Source organism: Bombina bombina, chromosome 1 (genome assembly GCF_027579735.1).
Source record: "Bombina bombina isolate aBomBom1 chromosome 1, aBomBom1.pri, whole genome shotgun sequence".
Classification (NCBI taxonomy): Eukaryota; Metazoa; Chordata; class Amphibia; order Anura; family Bombinatoridae; genus Bombina; species Bombina bombina.
Window position 1 is genome coordinate 238020229 of NC_069499.1, and position 23259 is coordinate 238043487.

Consider the following 23259-nt stretch of genomic DNA (forward strand, 5'->3'; position numbering starts at 1 on the left):
GTACCCCTTATTGATTTGCTCTTACCTATTGGCAAGTAGTAGGCAGTTGAGGCAATAGGCAGGCATGGCAATGGCAATTATGGCATGGCATTGGCAAAATGTACAACGTTTTGGTAACTATTAACTAAACAAACAGTTAGTTAGTCTAATTCTCACCATAGGTCTCCTCCTCTGTCTCCCACAAAATAAAAATGAGCCCGCCGTGTAGCTGTAGTATACCGCCGTGTACCATCATCAATCTCAGGCAACAAACTCCTGCTTTGCTGCTTTGCTCCTACTGCGTAACTTCGGCACTTCAAGAGACCGCCCATGAGCGCCCATGTTGCTTTATTGGGTGACGTGACGTCAGTGACGTCAAAACGATGTACCGCGCACTTTCGCGCACTTTCTTTTACGTTTCCTGGAGGCTGGTCACGTGGGTAACGTTAATCGATTATCGCGTCTCAGCGCATCGATGCAGAATCGTTTCATGCCGCATCGCGATGCATCGTCAAAACGATTATTTTTGACAGGCCTAATATATATATATATACATACACAAACAATTTCCAGCTCAGCCCTCCAAGTGTCAACCGCCTGGGTTCAGAAATAAGCAATGTAAATAATCCAGTCAAATGCACTCTCAGGTCTTTTCAATATATATATAGCAATGAAAAAAACTTGCACTCGCTGGTACTTTTCAATAATCTTTACTGTGACAAAGTAACGTTTCGGGGATAATATATCCCCTTCCTCAGACAAGTGATACAGAGTGAAATACATTTATAGGCAAACAATTAATAACCCCACCCCCTAATTAGCATTATAAAAACGTCAAAAACGGTTGTCATGGTGACCACTTCTTCACAATATCAACAACAGTGCATCAATCAGTGGCATCCTATATAATAAAAGACAAGAGTTTGTCTGAAGCCGTCATGCGCAGTTCAGACAAACTCTTGCCGCGAGGACCCGGCAGCTCAGCTGAAACACAGAGGCGCGCGAGGACCCGGCAGCTCAGCTGAAACACAGAGGCGCGCGAGGACCCGGCAGCTCAGCTGAAACACAGAGGCACGCGAGGACCCGGCAGCTCAGGAGAGAGAGAGAGAGAGAAAGAGAGAAAGAGAGAAAGAGAGAAAGAGAGAAAGAGAGAAAGAGAGAAAGAGAGAGAGAGAAGGAGAGAGAGAGAGAAGGAGAGAGAGAGAGAAGGAGAGAGAGAGAGAAGGAGAGAGAGAGAGAAGGAGAGAGAGAGAGAAGGAGAGAGAGAGAGAAGGAGAGAGAGAGAGAAGGAGAGAGAGAGAGAAGGAGAGAGAGAGAGAAGGAGAGAGAATGAGAGAGAAGGAGAGAGAGAGAGAGAGAAGGAGAGAGAGAGAGAGAGAAGGAGAGAGAGAGAGAAGGAGAGAGAGAGAGAGAAGGAGAGAGAGAGAGAGAGAGAGAGAGAGAGAGAGAGAGAGAGAGAGAGAGAGAGAGAGAGAGAGAGAGAGAAGGAGAGAGAGAGAGAAGGAGAGAGAGAGAGAAGGAGAGAGAGAGAGAAGGAGAGAGAGAGAGAAGGAGAGAGAGAGAGAAGGAGAGAGAGAGAGAAGGAGAGAGAGAGAGAAGGAGAGAGAGAGAGAGAGAGAGAAGGAGAGAGAGAGAGAAGGAGAGAGAGAGAGAAGGAGAGAGAGAGAGAGAGAAGGAGAGAGAGAGAGAAGGAGAGAGAGAGAGAGAGAGAGAGAGAAGGAGAGAGAGAGAGAAGGAGAGAGAGAGAGAAGGAGAGAGAGAGAGAAGGAGAGAGAGAGAGAAGGAGAGAAGGAGAGAGAAGGAGAGAAGGAGAGAAGGAGAGAGAGAGAGAAGGAGAGAGAGAGAGGAGAGAGAGAGAGAGAAGGAGAGAGAGAGAGAGAGAAGGAGAGAGAGAGAGAGAGAGAGAGAGAGAGAGAGAGAGAGAGAGAAGGAGAGAGAGAGAGAGAAGGAGAGAGAGAGAGAGAGAGAGAGAGAGAAGGAGAGAGAGAGAGAGAAGGAGAGAGAGAGAGAAGGAGAGAGAGAGAGAAGGAGAGAGAGAGAGAGAAGGAGAGAGAGAGAGAAGGAGAGAGAGAGAAGGAGAGAGAGAGAAGGAGAGAGAATGAGAATCACAACGAGAATCACAACACGGCCCGTGTCAACGGGCTTTAGGACTAGTATTAAATAAACTGTCTGAGTATATCCTTCTCTTTAGGTGTTAGTGACTTGTATCTATATAGAGGGAAATAGAGACAGACATAGTGTACAGACATGGAAGACACAGAGACAAACCCCACACGAACAGGCTAATTCACTATACATAGCAAGACCCGTAGCTAACAGGGACCGCAAATCTGCTGCAAATATAGGATACAGAACGAGGTAATGCTTAGCAACAAATGTCTGGTACTAGATCACCTAAATCGCTAGATTAACTCACCTCTGCAATGCTATGTAAGTTTCCCCCTGACAATCTGACAGCCTCTGATGCGGCACAACTCGGTGCGAGACCCAGAAGTAACTCACTATATCTATATATATATATATATATATATATATATATCTATATATATATATATATATATCTATATATATATATATATATATATATATATATATATATATATATATATATATATATATATATATATATATATATATATATATATATATATATATATATATATATATATATATATATACACACACATATATATACCCACATACACACATATATATACCCACACAATTTAGTGTCTGAATATTTTACTTTAACATAGTCAATATTTAAACTACAATGGGGCATGCGTATATTTGCCAAATCTACAAATGTAATCATTATGTAGACCCATTTTGTATTGTTATATATAGTTTTGTATTACCAGTACAAATGTAGCAAATTTTTGTTCCCTATAATTTTCCTGTCACACAACAGAGATATTGTTTTGATAGAACAGGATACTTTTATGTACAAACTTTACCAATACATGTACTTTTTCATGTATGCTTTGTGGTCCGGTTATTACTGACCTCATTAATATGTACTTTGACTGGGGGGCGGAGCCTATAGCTGAAGCGGCAGGACGCATCTGAGAGGAGCTCCTGACTTTGATCGCTTTTAATAGCTACTAATTACAGATATCCTTCAAAAACAGAGAAATTTTATACTGGATAATAGCCTGAATAGGATTGAAGATCAGATCCATATCAAGATCGCTGACCGCCTATGCTCTTCAGCTGAGTTATGTAGTGACCGCCATTGCTTGCAAGGCCTATCATCTGCGTGACCAGGGCTGCCGCATTATAACCTCCCCCAGGAAACTGGGTTACTAGGCAGATATTTAACGCTACCCCCCAAAATCTCTAAGAAAGGGTGATATTACCGGACCTGCATACAAGTACAGTCGAATAGACCAAATGGAGTCTAGAGCCAACTCGTTACTGGGCGCCGTGACTAACCTGCTCAATGAACACTGCGAAAAGCTGCTGCAAGTGTGGTCTGCTGAATGGCATAGTCTCTGTGCACACACACGTCAATTTGGCATTCAGAGCACTATAGCCAAAGAATCAGCTGTGAAGTACAGAGGAGGAGATGTGTCTCGAGTGCAGCATAGCCATCTACAGCCTATCTCCAGCGTGGTCGAGAATGCCTGGCGCAGTGAACCGCCACAAGAGGATTTCCACATTAAGCACCAGGAAGCTCACCAATGCAATCAGAGGCATGGGACACCTAAAGTTTCAGTCTCATTAGCAGCTCCCGGGCTCGGGAGATCGCCTGCAAAGAATCAGCAGCCACCATGGGTGGAAGTGGACGGTCACCCGACACGAAAGGACACGTCATACTGTAATCCGGTGACGACCGGTGCTCTCCAACTTATTGAAGGGTTCTTACTGGCCTGTAGAGGGGAGCCTATAAGTATATAATCCTACCTATCCACTGAGAGCCAGATGCAGATAGGAGAATGTTCCCAATGTCACACTCCCCTCCAGTACCCGGGCCATCGGGCCTGTTATGCCGTTCATGACCATTGCGCTGTTTGTGCGCAACACCGTTTCCTGAATGGCCTAAAAGATTGGTCCCTGAACTGGGCTATTAATCCTGCCTTCACCCACCATCTGAAAATTGGAGTGGGATGACTGTCCCTTAGGAAGCACATTACTGTGGAGTGTGATCCTACACATTGCCACAATACCCAGATTATTCTTTGCTACTTGGCCCGGGAGACCTAATTACATTCTTATATAACTTGGGACTTGGTTCAGTTGCAGACGGTTTTTGATACAGTGACTGCTCAGATTCCCGCTCTATATATATGTATGTATATTAAATTGCATAAACCTCTAGATTTGGATTAAATATTACATTTATGTGCCAGATTCTGCTATCCCACTAAACAGTGTCTATTAGAAATAACAGTGTATAATATTGTATGTGCTTCAACGTGCTATTAACCTAGGGGCAGACTCCTATCATACACAGAGTTGACACCAGTATTACGCTTTATACATAACTCGGAGTGAGGCATACAGTTGGTCATAATTTACTTTAAGATCATTGTGTTTGCTATTACTTCCCTTAAGTTATCTATATAAATGCTAAATGTTAGGTTTTTTTTTAGATATTCATTTTAAAATTATCATATTACTGTGTACAAAGCCAGATCCCACTATCCCATTAAACAGTGTCCTTTTGGCATAATTTTTAGGATTGTTTGTGTGTCAACATGCTAACCTAGGGGCAGACGCTGATTTCTACCTTTTAATTGTGCTCACTTATTGCAAGTTATGTTACAGCTAATGAGAGGTAAACAGGTGACCTGTGCTTGCTATTTTTGCAATGTGACCCTAGCTCTTTACATACTTTTGATTAACATTAATATACTGAGCTACCTAGTAGAGTCGTTCCCCCTTGTGATCGTACTGTGATAGTACAGTGATAGCCTCTCTTTTACTACCACTAATGGTAGGATAATTAACTATACTTTTTCCTACCTAATAGCTAGCTCATTGACCACATGGAATGATTTAGTTTTCGAATAGCCTATTAGTTCAATACCCGAGTCCCTCCCCTAAGAACCATTTACCGCCATTTCCCATTGAGTAGCACAGTATTCCTTAGTTATTTGCTTTTCATATAGCACACTATAATACCGCTGTTATTTGTGTATATGTTAAAATGTCTTCAGCCAGTTCATTTATGTATTGGATTATTGGTATATATCTCCTTAACTCACACATCCTCCCACTTATGTTGATATTCTAAATTTGCCTGAATAAGCTGAATATATATACATTTATATTTTTATTGTACCAGAAAATATGTTTCACGAACTAGCAGTTTCCAGTTGGGGTCAAAAAGTGGCCCATTTTGTTATGTTATCCTTCCCCTAAAATTCCCTAGCCTGACTTAAATTCTCCACCACGGGGTCCAAGAGAGACCTTTATTTATCATTGAGGGAAATCATTTTGTCTGACTTTATATTATATTTTAAGGGGATATACTTTAATTGAAAACTTGAGGTTAACTTGTTTTGTATAAATGGGCGATTATTTGTATTTTTTATTCTGACACTTAATATGTATACTTTGTAGTGATTCTCCTTGTTTTTTGTGAACTGTGATATTATCTGCCTGTTACATTTACTTATAACCTCAATAAAAAAAATAAATAAATATGTACTTTGACTAATCTTATTATTGTGAGTAGTATAGAGTCTGTTTTTGACAGACCATGTTAATTTAATTTATTTCAGATACTAAATTGTGTGTTCAGCTACATGCAAACATGGATCTATGAAATATTTTGGTACTTGCATCAACACGCATTGCTAGTCTCAATACTGACTATGTCAAGCTTAGTGTTAACATACCTAGTTCACAAATAAGGAATCTAGAGTTTGATTAGACCCGAAGAACCCAATTTCCTCTACAGTTATCTATTCTATGTGTATTTAAACACTTTTTATTATACAGAAGGTGTCTGATTCAAGTTTTTCCTCAGCCCTCCTGTGCTTCAAGGACAAAGCAGAGGCTGTAAACCAGGAATCACAGACTCATTCTCAGGTGCAGGTGTGACAAGTGCTATGCTCAGTATTTCACCTAGATTTCATGAGTCTTCCTAACAAATGTTAGGAAAAAGCACTAATGCTCAGGCAGCTTCTACAGTGTCTTACCAGGTTCCTATTTTCCTCATGGCTATCTCAAAGGTACTTGGTTTCCTTGCTCTATAGTATTTAAGCATCCTTTTTTGCTTTCTTTCTGTTTCCAGTGCTCTCAATAAAACTTGCCTGGACCAAGGGAACATCTAGAGGTTTTAAGGGATGCAAGGAGTTTGGTTCCCTCTGGAGGCAAAGTTACCACTCAACATTATGGAACACCGAGCGTTTCTTAGAGCTCTTCAGGCCATGTCCATTCTCAGTCAAGTTTCATCCCCATTTCAGAATATACATCTTTACAGTGGTTGCTTAAATCAACTATCAAGAAGGGACTTGCATCTTCCACACCATGCAAGAAATGTCTTTTTCTGTTATGAATAGACAAGGAATGCTGTTCTCTATCAACTTCATATTCAAGGAGTGAACAATTGGGACGCAGACCACTTTCTTTAATCTGTTCAGGAGAATGAGATCTTCCTCAAGACATATTCAACCAGTTTATTCTAAATTGGGTTTTTACCATATAAAGATCTAAAGGTGTACAAGCTGAATCAGTGCTTCAAGCATATTGTGCCAGATATAGAGACTCCAAAGCTCTATGATAGATGCCTTAGGTTGTCCCTGAATATTTAATTTAACAATCCTGTTTTCCCAATATGCTCTTCTTTCAAGAGCCATTGCAAGAATCAAACAGGATTCAGCTTCAGTAATTCTCATAGCTTTGGTGCGGGTCTGCAGAACTTGGTATGTGGACCTAATTCAGATGTCTTTTGTTCCTACATGGACCCTATTCCTAAGGAAGAATCTTTTGTCTCAAGGACCTGTGTTTCAACCAGATCTTAGTTTGCTGAATTTGACAGCGTGAAGGTTAAACGCTTAGTCCTCAAGATCAGTGATTTCTCTGACTCTGATATCTATACTTTGCCTTATGCAAGTAAGCTAGTTAAGCAGAGAATTTATCATAACATATAGAACTCTTAGTTTCCTTGGTGTCGTCCTTGCATTTTTTTCTTGAAAACCCTTAATGTTGCCGTGTTTCTTCCTGTGGATCAAATATGATTTTCTTCCAAAAGTTGTCTATTCAAAAATTATTAATCAGGAAAACATAAATTATGCTTACCTGATAATTTCATTTCCATTGAAGGGAGGAGAGTCCACAGCTTCATTCATTACTGTTGGGAATTATGAACCTGGCAAAGACACCCCAGCCAAAGGCTTAAATACCTCTCCCACTTCTCTCATCCCCCAGTCATTATGCCGAGGGAACAAATAACAGCAAAAGAAATATCAGGGTATAAATGGTGCCAAAAGATGAATAAAATTTAGGTCCGCCCATCGGAGATACGGGCGGGAGCCGTGGACTCCCCTCCCCTTGATGGAAATGAAATTATCAGGTAAGCATAATTTATGTTTTCCCTCTAAAGGGGGAGGAGAGTCCACGGCTTCATTCAATACTGTTGGGAAACATATACCTAAGCTCTAGAGGACACTGAATGAAACCGGGAGAGAAAAGGCGGACCCTAATCTGAGGGCACCACAGCCTGCAAAACCTTTCTCCCAAAAACAGCTTCCACAGAAGCAAAAACGTCAAATTTGTAAAACTTTGTAAAAGTGTGTAAGGAGGACCAGATAGCCGCCTTACAAATTTGCCCCATTGAGGCCTCATTCTTGAATGCCCAAGACGAAGCCACAGCTCTAGTTGAATGAGCCGTGATAGTCTGAGGAGGCTTATGTCCCGCTGTCTCATAGGCCAAGCGAATCAAGTTCCTCAACCAAAAGGACAAAGAAGTAGAAGAGGCTCTCTGCCCCTAGCGCTTAGCTGAATACACCACAAAAAGAGATGTAGACTGTCTAAAATCGTTCGTAGCCTGAAGATAAAACTTCACGGTATGAACCACATCCAGATTATGAAGCAACCTCTCCTTAGAAGAAGAAGGGTTAGGACACAAAGAAGGAACCACTATTTCCTGATTGATGTTACGGTTAGACACCACCTTAGGAAGAAACCCCAAACCAGTGAGAAGCACAGCCTTATCCACATGAAAAACCAGATAAGGAGGCTCACATTGCAATGCAGCTAGTTCAGATACTCTGCATGCCAATGCAATGGCCAACAGCAAGAGAAACTTCCAGGACAGAATCTTAATGTCAATGGAATGCATAGGCTCAAACTGAAAATTTTGCAATACCTTAAGGATAAAGTTTAAACTCCATGGGGGACACGACTGTCTAAAGACAGGCCTGATTCTAGACAGGGCCTGAACAAAAGATTTTCAGGGAGCTCAGCGAGCCTCCTATGCAACAAGGCTGATAACGCCGAAATCTGTCCCTTTAAGGTACTGGCGGCAAGACACTTCTCCAAACCGTCTTGGAGAAAGGACAGAATCCTGGACACCTTCCCCTTATGCCAAGGATATCCATGCTTCTCAACCCAGGACAAGTAAGTCCTCCACACCTTTGGTAGATGCGATGAGTAACTGGCTCCCTTGCCTGAATTAGAGTATCAAGCAAACTTTCAGAAAAGCCGCTCTTGGCCAAGACCAGGCGTCTCCACACAGTCAGCCTCAGAGAATCGAGATTTTGATGTTGAAAAGGGCCCTGTTCCAGCAGATCCCTGCGACAGGGTAACCTCCACGGCAGGGAGGATGACATCCCCACCAAATCCGCAAACCACGTCCTCCGCAGTTACGATGGAGCAATCAGATTGGCCGAAGCCCGCTCCTGCTTGATGCATGTCACTACACAAGGTATAAGTGGTAACAGTGAAAAAATGTAAGCTACCCCAAGGCACGGCTAAGGCATCTATCAGCTTTGCCCTGGGATCCCTGGACCTCGACCCGTAACAGGGTAGCTTGCAATTGAGTCTGGACACCTGAGACAAATCTCCACAAACACTTCGGGGTGAAAAGACCATTCCCCCGGATGGAAGGATTGCCTGCTGAGAAAGTCTGCATCCCAGTTGTCCACACCTGGAATGTGAATCGCTGAGAGCGAGCAGCTGTGAGACTCCGCCCACTCCAATATCCGAGACACCTCCCTCATGGCTAGGGGGCTGCTCGTACCCCCTGATGGTTGATGTAAGCCACCGAGGTTATGTTGCCGGTCTGGAATCTGATGAAGCTGAACGCCCCCAGGGGAGACCATGCCTTCAGAGCATTGTAGAATGCTCAGAGTTCCAGAATATTTATCGGGAGGAGAGACTCCTCCCGGGACCATTTTCCTTTTGCCATCCTGGCACCCCAAATAGCTCACCATCCTGTCAGACTTGCGTCCGTTTTCACAATCTCCCAGGAAAGTCTCAAGAAGGATGTCCCCATGGACAGTTGCTCCAGACGGATCCACCAAGAGAGTCCAAACATCCATGGATATCGGCTTTGATAGATCTAAATGATCGCTGTTAAACTGTCTCAACATGCACAATTGAAGAGGACTGAGATAGAACCTGGCGAATGGAATGACGTCTATGCTGGAGACCATGAGTCACATAGAGTCTATTATCGTGCCCAGGAACTCCACCCTGTTGCTGGGAACCAGGGAACCCTTCCTGAGTTGATCATCCAACCGTGAGATTGGAGCAAAAGAAGAAGCGCCTTCGAATTATCCCTTTATCTCCGGCGTTCCTTAACATGTTTTCCAAATTTTTATCCATGGGCTCTTTAAACGACGAACTATCCTCGAGGGGAATAGTTGTCCACTTCGCGAGCGTGGAAATAGCACCATCCACCTTAGGGACAGTACCCCACAGCTCAAGCTGACAGTACAGTTTTTTCGTCCACTACTCTGGTCCTAGGAAGGGTCAGAAAGCTAAGGCGGTGGCCCTGGCATCCTGGCTCAAACAGATTTTAAAGGTTTACTCTGTTGCAGTAAATCCACCACCGAAGAGAGTAACTGCTCACTCCACAAGATAAGTATCTACTTCCTGAGCTTTCAAGGATGATACCTCCTTGGAACAGATTTTCAAGGCTGCAACTAGGCCTCCCCTTCACACTTTTTCCAAATTTTATCATTTGACATTTATGTCTGGCAAATAGGAACTGCCTGTTTTTTTGTCCCACCCGTTAACATGGACTCTCAGCTTGGGTATTGTATCCCACATGTTATGAAGCTATGGACTTTCATCAGCTAAGAAGGAAAAAACATAATTTATGCTTACCTGATAAATTTATTTCTCTTGTAGTGTGTTCAGTCCACGGGTCATCCATTACTTATGGGATATATTCTCCTTCCCAACAGGAAGTTGCAAGAGGATCACCCAAGCAGAGCTGCCACATAGCTCCTCCCCTCACATGTCATATCCAGTCATTCGACCGAAACAAGACGAGAAAGGAGAAACTATAGGGTGCAGTGGTGACTGGAGTTATAATTTAAAATTTAGAACCTGCCTCAAAAAGACAGGGCGGGCCGTGGACTGAACACACTACAAGAGAAATAAATTTATCAGGTAAGCATAAATTATGTTTTCTCTTGTTAAGTGTGTTCAGTCCACGGGTCATCCATTACTTATGGGATACCAATACCAAAGCTAAAGTACACGGATGATGGGAGGGACAAGGCAGGAACATTAAACGGAAGGAACCACTGCCTGTAGAACCTTTCTCCCAAAAACAGCCTCCGAAGAAGCAAAAGTGTCAAATTTGTAAAATTTGGAAAAAGTATGAAGTGAAGACCAAGTCGCAGCCTTGCAAATCTGTTCAACAGAGGCCTCATTCTTAAAGGCCCAGGTGGAAGCCACAGTTCTAGTGGAATGAGCTGTAATTTTTTCAGGAGGCTGCTGTCCAGCAGTCTCATAGGCTAAGCGTATTATGCTACGAAGCCAAAAAGAGAGAGAGGTAGCCGAAGCCTTTTGACCTCTCCTCTGTCCAGAGTAAACGACAAACAGAGAAGAAGTTTGTCGAAAATCTTTAGTTGCCTGTAAGTAGAACTTCAAGGCACGGACCACGTCTAGATTATGCAAAAGACGTTCCTTCTTTGAAGAAGGATTAGGACATAACGATGGAACAACAATCTCTTGATTGATATTCCTGTCAGAAACAACCTTAGGTAAAAACCCAGGTTTAGTACGCAGGACTACCTTGTCTGAATGAAAGATCAGATAAGGAGAATCACAATGTAAGGCAGATAACTCCGAGACTCTTCGAGCCGAGGAAATAGCCATCAAAAACAGAACTTTCCAAGATAAAAGCTTAATATCAATGGAATGAAGGGGTTCAAACGGAACACCCTGAAGAACTTTAAGAACCAAGTTTAAGCTCCACGGAGGAGCAACAGTTTTAAACACAGGCTTAATCCTAGCCAAAGCCTGACAAAAAGCCTGGACGTCTGGATTCTCTGCCAGACGCTTGTGTAAAAGAATAGACGGAGCAGAAATCTGTCCCTTTAGTGAACTAGCGGATAAGCCCTTTTCTAAACCCTCTTGTAGAAAAGACAATATCCTAGGAATCCTAACCTTACTCCATGAGTAACTCTTGGATTTACACCAACATAAATATTTACGCCATATCTTGTGGTAAATTTTTCTGGTAACAGGTTTCCGAGCCTGTATTAATGTATCAATAACCGAATCCGAAAACCCACGCTTTGATAGAATCAAGCGTTCAATTTCCAAGCAGTCAGCCTCAGAGAAATTAGGTTTGGATGGTTGAAAGGACCCTGAATTAGAAGGTCCTGCCTCAGGGGTAGAGACCATGGTGGACAGGACGACATGTCCACTAGGTCTGCATACCAGGTCCTGTGTGGCCACGCAGGCGCTATCAGAATCACCGATGCTCTCTCCTGTTTGATCCTGGCAATCAGTCGAGGTAGCAGCGGAAAAGGTGGAAACACATAAGCTATGTTGAAAACCCAAGGGGCTGCTAGTGCATCTACCAGCACCGCACCCGGGTCCCTGGACCTGGATTCGTAACAAGGAATCTTGGCGTTCTGGCGAGATGCCATGAGATCCAGATCCGGTTTGCCCCAACGACGAATCAGTTGAGCAAATACCTCCGGGTGGAGTTCCCACTCCCCCGGATGAAAGGTCTGGCGACTTAGAAAATCCGCCTCCCAGTTCTCCACGCCTGGGATGTAGATCGCTGACAGGTGGCAAGAGTGAGACTCTGCCCAGCGAATTATCTTCGAGACTTCCAACATCGCTAGGGAACTCCTGGTTCCCCCTTGATGATTGATGTAAGCCACAGTCGTGATGTTGTCCGACTGAAATCTGATGAACCTCAGTGTTGCTAACTGAGGCCAAGCTAGAAGAGCATTGAATATTGCTCTTAATTCTAGAATGTTTATCGGGAGGAGTCTCTCCTCCTGAGTCCACAATCCCTGAGCCTTCAGGGAGTTCCAGACTGCTCCCCAGCCTAGTAGGCTGGCATCTGTTGTTACAATCGTCCAATCTGGTCTGCGAAAAGTCATTCCTTTGGACAGATGAACCCGTGACAACCACCAGAGAAGAGAATCTCTGGTCTCCTGGTCCAGGTTTAGCAAAGGGGACAGATCTGAATAATCCCCGTTCCACTGACTTAGCATGCATAGTTGCAGCGGTCTGAGATGTAGGCGCGCAAATGGCACTATGTCCATTGCCGCGACCATTAAGCCGATTACTTCCATGCACTGAGCTACTGATGGGCTTGGAATGGAGTGAAGTACACGGCAAGCATTGAGAATCTTTGATAACCTGGACTCCGTCAGGTAAATCTTCATCTCTACAGAATCTATAAGAGTCCCTAGAAAAGGGACCCTTGTGAGTGGTAACAGAGAACTCTTTTCCACGTTCACTTTCCACCCATGCGACCTCAGAAATGCTAGAACTATCTCTGTATGAGACTTTGCATTTTGAAAACTTGACGCTTGTATCAGAATGTCGTCTAGGTACGGAGCCACCGCTATGCCTCGCGGTCTTAGTACCGCCAGAAGTGAGCCCAGAACCTTTGTAAAAATTCTCGGGGCCGTAGTTAACCCGAAGGGAAGAGCTAGAAACTGGTAATGCCTGTCTAGAAAGGCAAACCTTAGGTACCGATAATGATCTTTGTGAATCGGTATGTGAAGGTAGGCATCCTTTAAGTCCACTGTGGACATATATTGACCCTCTTGGATCATGGGTAGGATGGTCCGAATGGTTTCCATCTTGAACGATGGAACCCTTAGGAACTTGTTTAAGATTTTTAAGTCTGAGATTGGTCTGAAGGTTCCCTCTTTCTTGGGAACCACAAACAGATTTGAATAAAACCCTTGCCCCTGTTCCGTTCGCGGAACTGGGTGGATCACTCCCATCACTAAGAGGTCTTGTACACATTGTAGAAATGACTCTCTTTACTAGGTTTGTTGATAACCTTGACAGATGAAACCTCCCTTGTGGAGAAGTTTTGAAATCCAGAAGGTATCCCTGAGATATAATCTCCAACGTCCAGGGATCCTGTACATCTCTTGCCCAAGCCTGGGCGAAGAGAGAAAGTCTGCCCCCCACTAGATCCGTCTCCGGAAAGGGGGTCCTGTCTTCATGCTGTCTTAGGGGCGGAAGTAGGCTTTCTGGCCTGCTTGCCCTTGTTCCATGACTGGTTGCCTTTCCAACCCTGTCTGTAACGAGCAGTAGCTCCTTCCTGTTTTGGAGCAGAGGAAGTTGATGCTGCTCCTGCCTTGAAATTACGAAAGGCACGAAAATTAGACTGTTTGGCCTTTGATTTGGCCCTGTCCTGAAGAAGGGTGTGGCCCTTACCTCCAGTAATGTCAGCAATAATTTCCTTCAAGCCGGGCCCGAATAAGGTCTGCCCTTTGAAAGGAATGTTTAGTAGTTTAGACTTAGAAGTTACAACAGCTGACCAGGATGTAAGCCGTAGCGCTCTGCGCGCCTGTATGGCGAATCCGGAATTCTTAGCCGTAAGTTTGGTTAAATGCACTACGGCATCCGAAACAAATGCATTAGCCAGCTTAAGGGTTCTAATCTTGCTCAAAGATTCATCCAATGGTGCTGTGCGAATCGCCTCTTCCAGAGACTCAAACCAGAATGCCGCTGCAGCAGTGACAGGCGCAATGCATGCAAGAGGCTGTAATATAAAACCTTGTTGAACAAACATTTTCTTAAGGTAACCCTCTAATTTTTTATCCATTGGATCTGAGAAAGCACAGCTATCCTCCACCGGGATAGTGGTACGCTTGGCTAAAGTAGAAACTGCTCCCTCCACCTTAGGGACCGTCTGCCATAAGTCTCGTGTGGTGGCGTCTATAGGGAACATTTTTCTAAATATCGGAGGAGGGGAAAAAGGCACACTGGGTCTATCCCACTCCTTACTAATAATCTCTGTAAGCCTCTTTGGTATAGGAAAAACGTCAGTACACACCGGTACCGCATAGTATTTATCCAGCCTACATAATTTCTCTGGGATTGCCACCGTGTCACAATCATTCAGAGCCGCTAACACCTCCCCTAGTAACACGCGGAGGTTCTCAAGCTTAAATTTAAAATTTTAAATTTCTAAATCCGGTCTCCCCGAATCAGAACCGTCACCCACAGAATGAAGCTCTCCGTCCTCATGTTCTGCAAATTGTGACGCAGTATCAGACATGGCTCTCGTGTCATTGGCGCGCTCTGTCCTTAACCCAGAGCTGTCGTGCTTGCCTCTTAACTCGGGCATATTGTATAATACTTCTTTCATAACATTAGCCATATCATGTAAAGTGATTTGTAAGGGCCTTGATGTACTTGACACGTGAGGAGAGTTAGACGGCATAACTTCCCCCTCGTTGTCTGGTGATAATTTCTTTATCGGTACAGATTGACTTTTATTCAAAGTAATATCAATACAATTGGTACACATTTCTATTGGGCTCGACATCGGCTTTTAAACATAATGAACAAGCAGATTCCTCTGTATCAGACATGTTTAAACAGACTAGCAATGAAGCTAGCAAGCTTGGAAATTACTTCAATAAGTTTACAAGCAATATAAAAAACGGTGCAGCGCTTTTTTTAAAAACACAATTGAATAACAAAGAACTAGTTCAGTTATAGTCAACAATTTTTGTATTAATTAGCAGAGGATTGTACCAATTAGCAAAAGGATGATTAACCCCTCAGTACCCAAAACGGATATCAAATTAAGATTTAACGCTTTTATCACAGTCAAACACACTGTCACAGGTCTGCTGTGACTGATTACCTCCCTCAAAAACGAATTTTGAAGATCCCTGAGCTCTCTAGAGACGTCCTGGATCAAAGAGGAAGAAGCAGGAAGACTGTGCTAGAATTTTAACTGCGCAACAAGGCGCTAAAAAAGGTCCCTCCCACTCCTATTACAACAGTGGGAGACCTGATATAACGGTTTCTATGCAGAAATATACCTTAGCCGTGTGGAAAAAAATCATGCCCAAAAAGATTTATCACCAAAGTACCTCACAAAACGATTAACATGCCAGTAAACGTTTTAAAAAAAAAACAACATTTCAGATGCTGTGTAAAGTTATTACTAAGCCTGCTACCAGTCGCTTCTACTGCAGTTAAGGCTCACACATTATATCAGTATTAACAGTATTTTTTCAGTCAAATTCTAGTCCCTAGAAAATAACTCTACTGTGCATACATTTATCAGCCTGATACCAGTCACTACTACTGCATTTAAGGCTGTACTTACATCATATGGGTAACAGCAGTGTTTTCATAGTCAATTCCATTCCCAGAAAATATTGTACTGCACATACCTCATTTGCGGGAGACCCCGCATGCTATTCCCATTTTCTGAAGTTACCCCACTCCTCAGAATGTCGAGAACAGCCAGTGGATCTTAGTTACGCCTGCTAAGATCATAGAAAATGCAGGCAGTTTCTTCTTCCAAATACTGCCTGAGATAGAAAAACAGCACACTCCGGTGCCATTTAAAATAACAAACTTTTGATTGAAGAATAATTAAGTAAAAACTCCAGCTCCTCTCGCGACCTCCTTCTTTGTTGAGGGTTGCAAGAGAATGACTGGATATGACATGTGAGGGGAGGAGCTATATGGCAGCTCTGCTTGGGTGATCCTCTTGCAACTTCCTGTTGGGAAGGAGAATATATCCCATAAGTAATGGATGACCCGTGGACTGAACACACTTAACAAGAGAAAATAATTTATACTTACTGATAAATGTATTTCCTTTGTGCTGATTAGATTCCATAGCCCCCACCCTATTTTTGTATATGGGTGACCGTTCTCATTTGCACCTTTTAACCCTGCTTTCTGTCTTTCTAACCTTTTTTTTCTGCCTCTCTCCTCTGCTCGGCTATAAGTAAAATGGAGAGGAAGAGAAGGTGGGAGGGGCTAAAGCCCTGTGAGGATTATTGACCTTCTCCTCATAGGCTGGAATATATCACACATGCTATAAAGCTATGGACTCTCATCAGCACAAAGGAAATACATTTATCAGTAAGTATAAATTCAGGGGGTTTTTTCCCCCCACTTAGCCCAAAAATGAAACTAATCCAAACCAGGAAAAAGAGGGGTAACTACTATAGGGAAGGTGTATTCTTGGATTCTGAAATGTATGGTAGGCATTTGTACAATCTCTAATGATCAGAGTGCATCTAAAATTATAGTATGTACATAATTCTATGCAAGTGAGAAAATGATAGACTTAAAAATCGGTGAGCTTGGTAGGAAAATACAGTTTAGCCCCTCCACAAAGTAGTAGAAATAACTCACCCCCCAAAGACTTTGATCATTTCCACTTTCACTTGGCAGCTGAGAATCCGTTTGAATGGACTGCTGACCTAAAGGAAAAAGCAATTTGATTATTATACAGCCTTTGAACAAGATTTTTTTTTTATCTTGTAAGCAACAATGCTAAATATAGAAACTCACTGCTTAATTCTATAGTCAAACGGTAATCCCTGGAGTCTAAAGAGCTGCTATTACTGCAGCTTGTCTGTTCTATGACCTTCATTGTATGTAGAGAGGAATCTTCATTCACAGGGTATGCTTCCGGAGGTAAGGCTCCTGAAACCTGTAGAAAAAAATGCAATATTTAAAAATACTCGGTTCTCAATAATCTAAGTTCAAATGTTACCAACATTGATATTGGGCTTGGTTTTAAACATTAAAATGGTCTCCTATTATCCATTTTATTTCAAGAAATAGGTACTTTGTGTAACAACGTACAGGGATCATATGCTGATGTGTAGCTTTGTTAACAGAAATCTCACATGAGACTTTAGATTATAAGGAATACCACTTTATTGAGGAAACTTATTACACATTCTAATCAGGGAAGTAAGCTTGGGGTAAATGAACACAGTCCCCAAAAAAGTAAAGCTCAATTTTAAATTCTAGGGCCTTTTTACACAACAACGGGAAATAATTTGAGATTTATCTCATATAAATTGATTTGATGACAACATATCTTAATAAATTCTGAGAGATAAGGAGGCCAGTAAATTATTATTCCCTTAGCCATGGCAGGAATATAAAATGTTAACAAATATTAACCATGGGGTCAAGTCCAGCAGGAACGCGTGGAAACTGAGTTTGCAGGTGAAACTAAGTTCCCCCTGGACAGAAAACAGAAACGCATCAGTAAACACTGCTGTAAAAGGAGTACATTTTATATGCCAAAGATTCAGTCACCCATACTAACTTTGAAGCATGGTTATGATAGCATCATGCTTTGGGGCTGCTTCTTATCAGCTGGGTCAAGTGCTCTTGTCAAGATTGGGATGATGAATAGCTGCAAATATCAATATATTTTGGCACGAAACCAACTGGATTCTGTCAGAAAGCTGAAGAGGAATTACAAATTGCAAAATTATAATGACCCAAAGCACTCATCCAAGTTGGCCAAGGCATGACTTCAGATTTTTTTTTTTTTTTTTTAAAGTCTTGGAATGGCCTAGCCAAATCCCATACTTCAATAAAATTGAAAACCCATTGAATGAGAGCTGTACACGGGAGATCCTTTTGGACTTTGAAGCAACTTTTAATACAAAGAAGAGTGGGACAAAATTCCAAACTCGACATGTGCAATGTCAATAGAGACTTATTCATTCACAAAGATTTGCTGCTGTAATAAATGTAAAAGATATTTCTATAAATTGTTAGTTGGGTGGGGTGTGCAAACTTATGCAAAAAAAAAACAATTTATGCTTACCTGATAAATTTATTTCTCTTGTAGTGTATCCAGTCCACGGATCATCCATTACTTGTGGGATATTCTCCTTCCCAACAGGAAGTTGCAAGAGGATCACCCACAGCAGAGCTGCTATATAGCTCCTCCCCTCACTGCCATATCCAGTCATTTGACCGAAACAAGCCGAGAAAGGAGAAACCATAGGGTGCAGTGGTGACTGTAGTTTAATTAAAATTTAGACCTGCCTTAAAAGGACAGGGCGGGCCGTGGACTGGATACACTACAAGAGAAATAAATTTATCAGGTAAGCATAAATTATGTTTTCTCTTGTTAAGTGTATCCAGTCCACGGATCATCCATTACTTGTGGGATACCAATACCAAAGCTAAAGTACACGGATGATGGGAGGGACAAGGCAGGAACTTAAACGGAAGGAACCACTGCCTGTAGAACCTTTCTCCCAAAAACAGCCTCCGAAGAAGCAAAAGTATCAAATTTGTAAAATTTGGAAAAAGTATGAAGGGAAGACCAAGTTGCAGCCTTGCAAATCTGTTCAACAGAGGCCTCATTTTTAAAGGTCCAGGTGGAAGCCACAGCTCTAGTAGAATGAGCTGTAATCCTTTCAGGAGGCTGCTGTCCAGAAGTCTCATAGGCTAAACGGATTATACTCCGAAGCCAAAAAGAAAGAGAGGTTGCCGAGGCCTTCGGACCTCTCCTCTGTCCAGAGTAAACAACAAACAGGTTAGATGTTTGGCGAAAATCTTTAGTAGCCTGTAAGTAAAACTTCAAGGCACGGACTACGTCTAGATTATGCAAAAGACGTTCCTTCTTTGAAGAAGGATTAGGAAATAATGATGGAACAACAATCTCTTGATTGATATTCTTGTTAGAAACCACCTTAGGTAAAACCCAGGTTTTGTACGCAGAACAACTTTATCTGAATGAAAGATCAGATAAGGAGAATCACAATGTAAGGCAGATAACTCTGAGACTCTTCGAGCCGAGGAAATAGCCATCAGAAAAAGAACTTTCCATGAAAGAAGTTTGATATCAATAGAATGAAGGGGTTCAAACGGAACCCCTTGAAGAACTTTAAGAACCAAGTTTAAGCTCCATGGAGGAGCAACAGGTTTAAACACAGGCTTAATTCTAACTAAAGCCTGACAAAATGCCTGAACGTCTGCAACTTCTGCCAGACGCTTGTGTAAAAGAATAGACAGAGCAGAAATCTGTCCCTTTAAAGAACTAGCTGATAATCCTTTGTCCAAACCCTCTTGGAGGAAGGACAATATCCTAGGAATCCTAACCCTACTCCATGAGTAATTCTTGGATTCACACCAATGAAGATATTTACGCCATATCTTGTGGTAAATTTTCCTGGTGACAGGCTTTCGTGTCTGTATTAAGGTATCAATTACTTACTCGGAGAAGCCACGCTTTGATAGGATCAAGCGTTCAATCTCCATGCAGTCAGTCTCAGAGAAAGTAGATTCGGATGATTGAAAGGACCTTGTATTAGAAGGTCTTGTCTCAGAGGCAGAGTCCATGGTGGAAAGGATGACATGTCCACTAGGTCTGCATACCAGGTCCTGTGTGGCCACGCAGGCGCTATCAATATCACCGATGCTCTTTCCTGTTTGATTTTGGCAATCAGACGAGGGAGCAGAGGAAACGGTGGAAACACATAAGCCAGGTTGAAGAACCAAGGCGCTGCTAGAGCATCTATCAGTGCCGCTTCTGGGTCCCTGGACCTGGATCCGTAACAAGGAAGCTTGGCGTTCTGGCGAGACGCCATGAGATCCAATTCTGGTTTGCCCCAACGGAGAACCAATTGAGCAAACACCTCCGGATGGAGTTCCCATTCCCCCGGATGAAAAGTCTGACGACTTAGAAAATCCGCCTCCCAGTTCTCTACACCTGGGATATGGATCGCTGACAGGTGGCAAGAGTGAGTCTCTGCCCAGCGAATTATCTTGGAGACTTCTGACATCGCTAGGGAACTCCTGGTTCCCCCTTGATGGTTAATGTAAGCCACAGTCGTGATGTTGTCCGACTGAAATCTGATGAACCTCAGTGTTGCTAGCTGAGGCCAAGCCAGAAGAGCATTGAATATTGCTCTTAACTCCAGAATATTTATTGGGAGGAGTTTCTCCTCCTGAGTCCATGAACCCTGAGCCTTCAGGGAGTTCCAGACTGCACCCCAACCTAGAAGGCTGGCATCTGTTGTTACAATTGTCCAATCTGGTCTGCGAAAGGTCATACCCTTGGACAGATGGGCCCGAGATAACCACCAGAGAAGAGAATCTCTGGTTTCCTGATCCAGATTTAGTAGAGGGGACAAATCTGTGTAATCCCCATTTCACTGACTGAGCATGCATAATTGCAGCGGTCTGAGATGCAGGTGTGCGAATGGCACTATGTCCATCGCCGCTACCATTAAGCCGATTACTTCCATGCACTGAGCCACCGTGGGGAGCGGAATGGAGTGAAGAACACGGCAAGCATTTAGAAGTTTTGATAACCTGGACTCCGTCAGGTAAATTTTCATTTCTACAGAATCTATTAGTCCCTAGGAAGGAAACCCTCGTGAGAGGAGATAGAGAACTCTTTAATTCGTTCACTTTCCACCCATGCGACCTCAGGAATGCCAGAACTATCTCTGTATAAGATTTGGCAATTTGAAAGATTGACGCCTGTATCAGGATATCGTCCAGGTAAGGAGCCACCGCTATGCCTCGCGGTCTTAGGACCGCCAGAAGTGAGCCCAGAACCTTTGTAAAAATTCTTGGGGCTGTAGCCAACCCGAATGGAAGAGCTACAAATTGGTAATGCCTGTCTAGAAAGGCAAACCTCAGGAACTGATGATGATTCTTGTGAATCGGAATGTGAAGGTAGGCATCCTTTAAGTCCACTGTGGTCATGTACTGACCCTCTTGGATCATGGGTAAAATGGTTCGAATAGTTTCCATCTTGAATGACGGAACTCAATTTGTTTAGGATCTTTAAATCCAAAATTGGTCTGAAGATTCCCTCTTTTTTGGGAACCACAGATTTGAATAAAACCCCTGTTCTTGTTCCGTCCGCGGAACTGGATGGATCAATCCCATTACAAGGAGATCTTGTACGCAGCTTAGGAATGCCTCTTTCTTTATCTGGTTTGCAGATAATCTTGAAAGGTGAAATCTCCCTTGTGGAGGAGAAGCTTTGAAGTCCAGAAGATATCCCTGAGATATGATCTCCAACGCCCAGGGATCCTGAACATCTCTTGCCCACGCCTGGGCGAAGAGAGAGAGTCTGCCCCCTACTAGATCCGTTGTCGGATAGGGGGCCGCTCCTTTATGCTGTCTTAGAGGCAGCAGCAGGCTTTCTGGCCTGCTTGCCCTTGTTCCAGGACTGGTTAGGTTTCCAGGCCTGCTTGGATTGAGCAAAAGTTCCCTCTTGTTTTGAAGCAGAGGAAGTTGAATCTGCACCTGCCTTGAAATTTCGAAAGGCACGAAAATTAGACTGTTTGGCCTTTGATTTGGCCCTGTCCTGAGGAAGGGTATGACCCTTACCTCCAGTAATGTCAGCAATAATTTCTTTCAAACCAGGCCCGAATAAGGTCTGCCCCTTGAAAGGAATGTTGAGAAATTTAGACTTTGAAGTCACATCAGCTGACCAGGATTTGAGCCATAGCGCCCTACGCGCCTGGATGGCGAATCCGGAATTCTTAGCCGTTAGTTTAGTCAAATGAACAGTGGCATCAGAAACAAATGCATTAGCTAGCTTAAGAGTTCTAAGCTTGTCAACAATTTCAGTCAATGGAGCTGTATGGATGGCCTCTTCCAGGGCCTCAAACCAGAATGCCGCCGCAGCAGTGACAGGCGCAATGCATGCAAGGGGCTGTAAAATAAAACCTTGTTGAATAAACATTTTCTTAAGGTAACCCTCCAATTTTTTATCCATTGGATCTGAAAAAGCACAACTGTCTTCAACCGGGATAGTGGTACGCTTTGCTAAAGTAGAAACTGCTCCCTCCACCTTAGGGACAGTCTGCCGTAAGTCCCGTGTAGTGGCATCTATTGGAAACATTTTTCTAAATATAGGAGGTGGGGAAAAGGGCACACCGGGACTATCCCACTCCTTACTAATAATTACTGTAAGCCTTTTAGGTATTGGAAAAACATCAGTACTCACCGGCACTGCATAGTATTTATCCAGCCTACACAATTTCTCTGGCACTGCAATTGTGTCACAGTCATTCAGAGCAGCTAATACCTCCCCAAGCAATACACGGAGGTTCTCAAGCTTAAATTTAAAATTAGAAATCTCTGAATCAGGTCTCCCCGATTCAGAGACGTCACCCACAGACTGAAGCTCTCCGTCCTCAGGTTCTGCATATTGTGACGCAGTATCAAACATGGCTCTTACAGCATCTACGCGCTCTGTATCTCGTCTAACCCCAGAGCTATCGCGCTTGCCTCTCAATTCAGGCAATCTGGATAATACCTCTGACAGGGTATTATTCATGATTGCAGCCATGTCCTGCAAAGTAATCGCTATGGGCGTCCCTGATGTACTTGGCGCCATATTAGCGTGCGTCCCTTGAGCGGGAGGCGAAGGGTCCGACACGTGGGGAGAGTTAGTCGGCATAACTTCCCCCTCGACAGACCCCTCTGGTGACAATTCTTTTATAGATAAAGACTGATCTTTACTGTTTAAGGTGAAATCAATACATTTAGTTCACATTCTCCTATGGGGCTCCACCATGGCTTTTAAACATAATGAACAAGTATCCTCTGTATCAGACATGTTTGTACAGACTAGCAATGAGACTAACAAGCTTGGAAAACACTTTAAAGCAAGTTAACAAGCAATATAAAAAACGTTACTGTGCCTTTAAGAGAAACAAATTTTGACAAAATTTGAAATAACAGTGAAAAAAGGCAGTTACACTAACAAAATTTTTACAGTGTATGTAACAAGTCAGCAGAGCATTGCACCCACTTGCAAATGGATGATTAACCCCTTAATAACAAAAACAGAATAATAAATGACAAAAACTTTTTTTAAACACAGTCACAACAACTGCC

General features: G+C 43.0%; 1 protein-coding gene across 1 annotated transcript in view; it reads right to left on the reverse strand.

The window, feature by feature from the left end:
* The window catches only part of KNL1 (kinetochore scaffold 1), an 817310-nt gene that overhangs the window by 523168 nt on the left and 270883 nt on the right, over positions 1 to 23259 (reverse strand). The window contains 2 exon segments of the mRNA XM_053711756.1: positions 16768 to 16835; positions 16927 to 17068. Of these exon segments, the coding sequence (XP_053567731.1) occupies positions 16768 to 16835; positions 16927 to 17068 (210 nt within the window).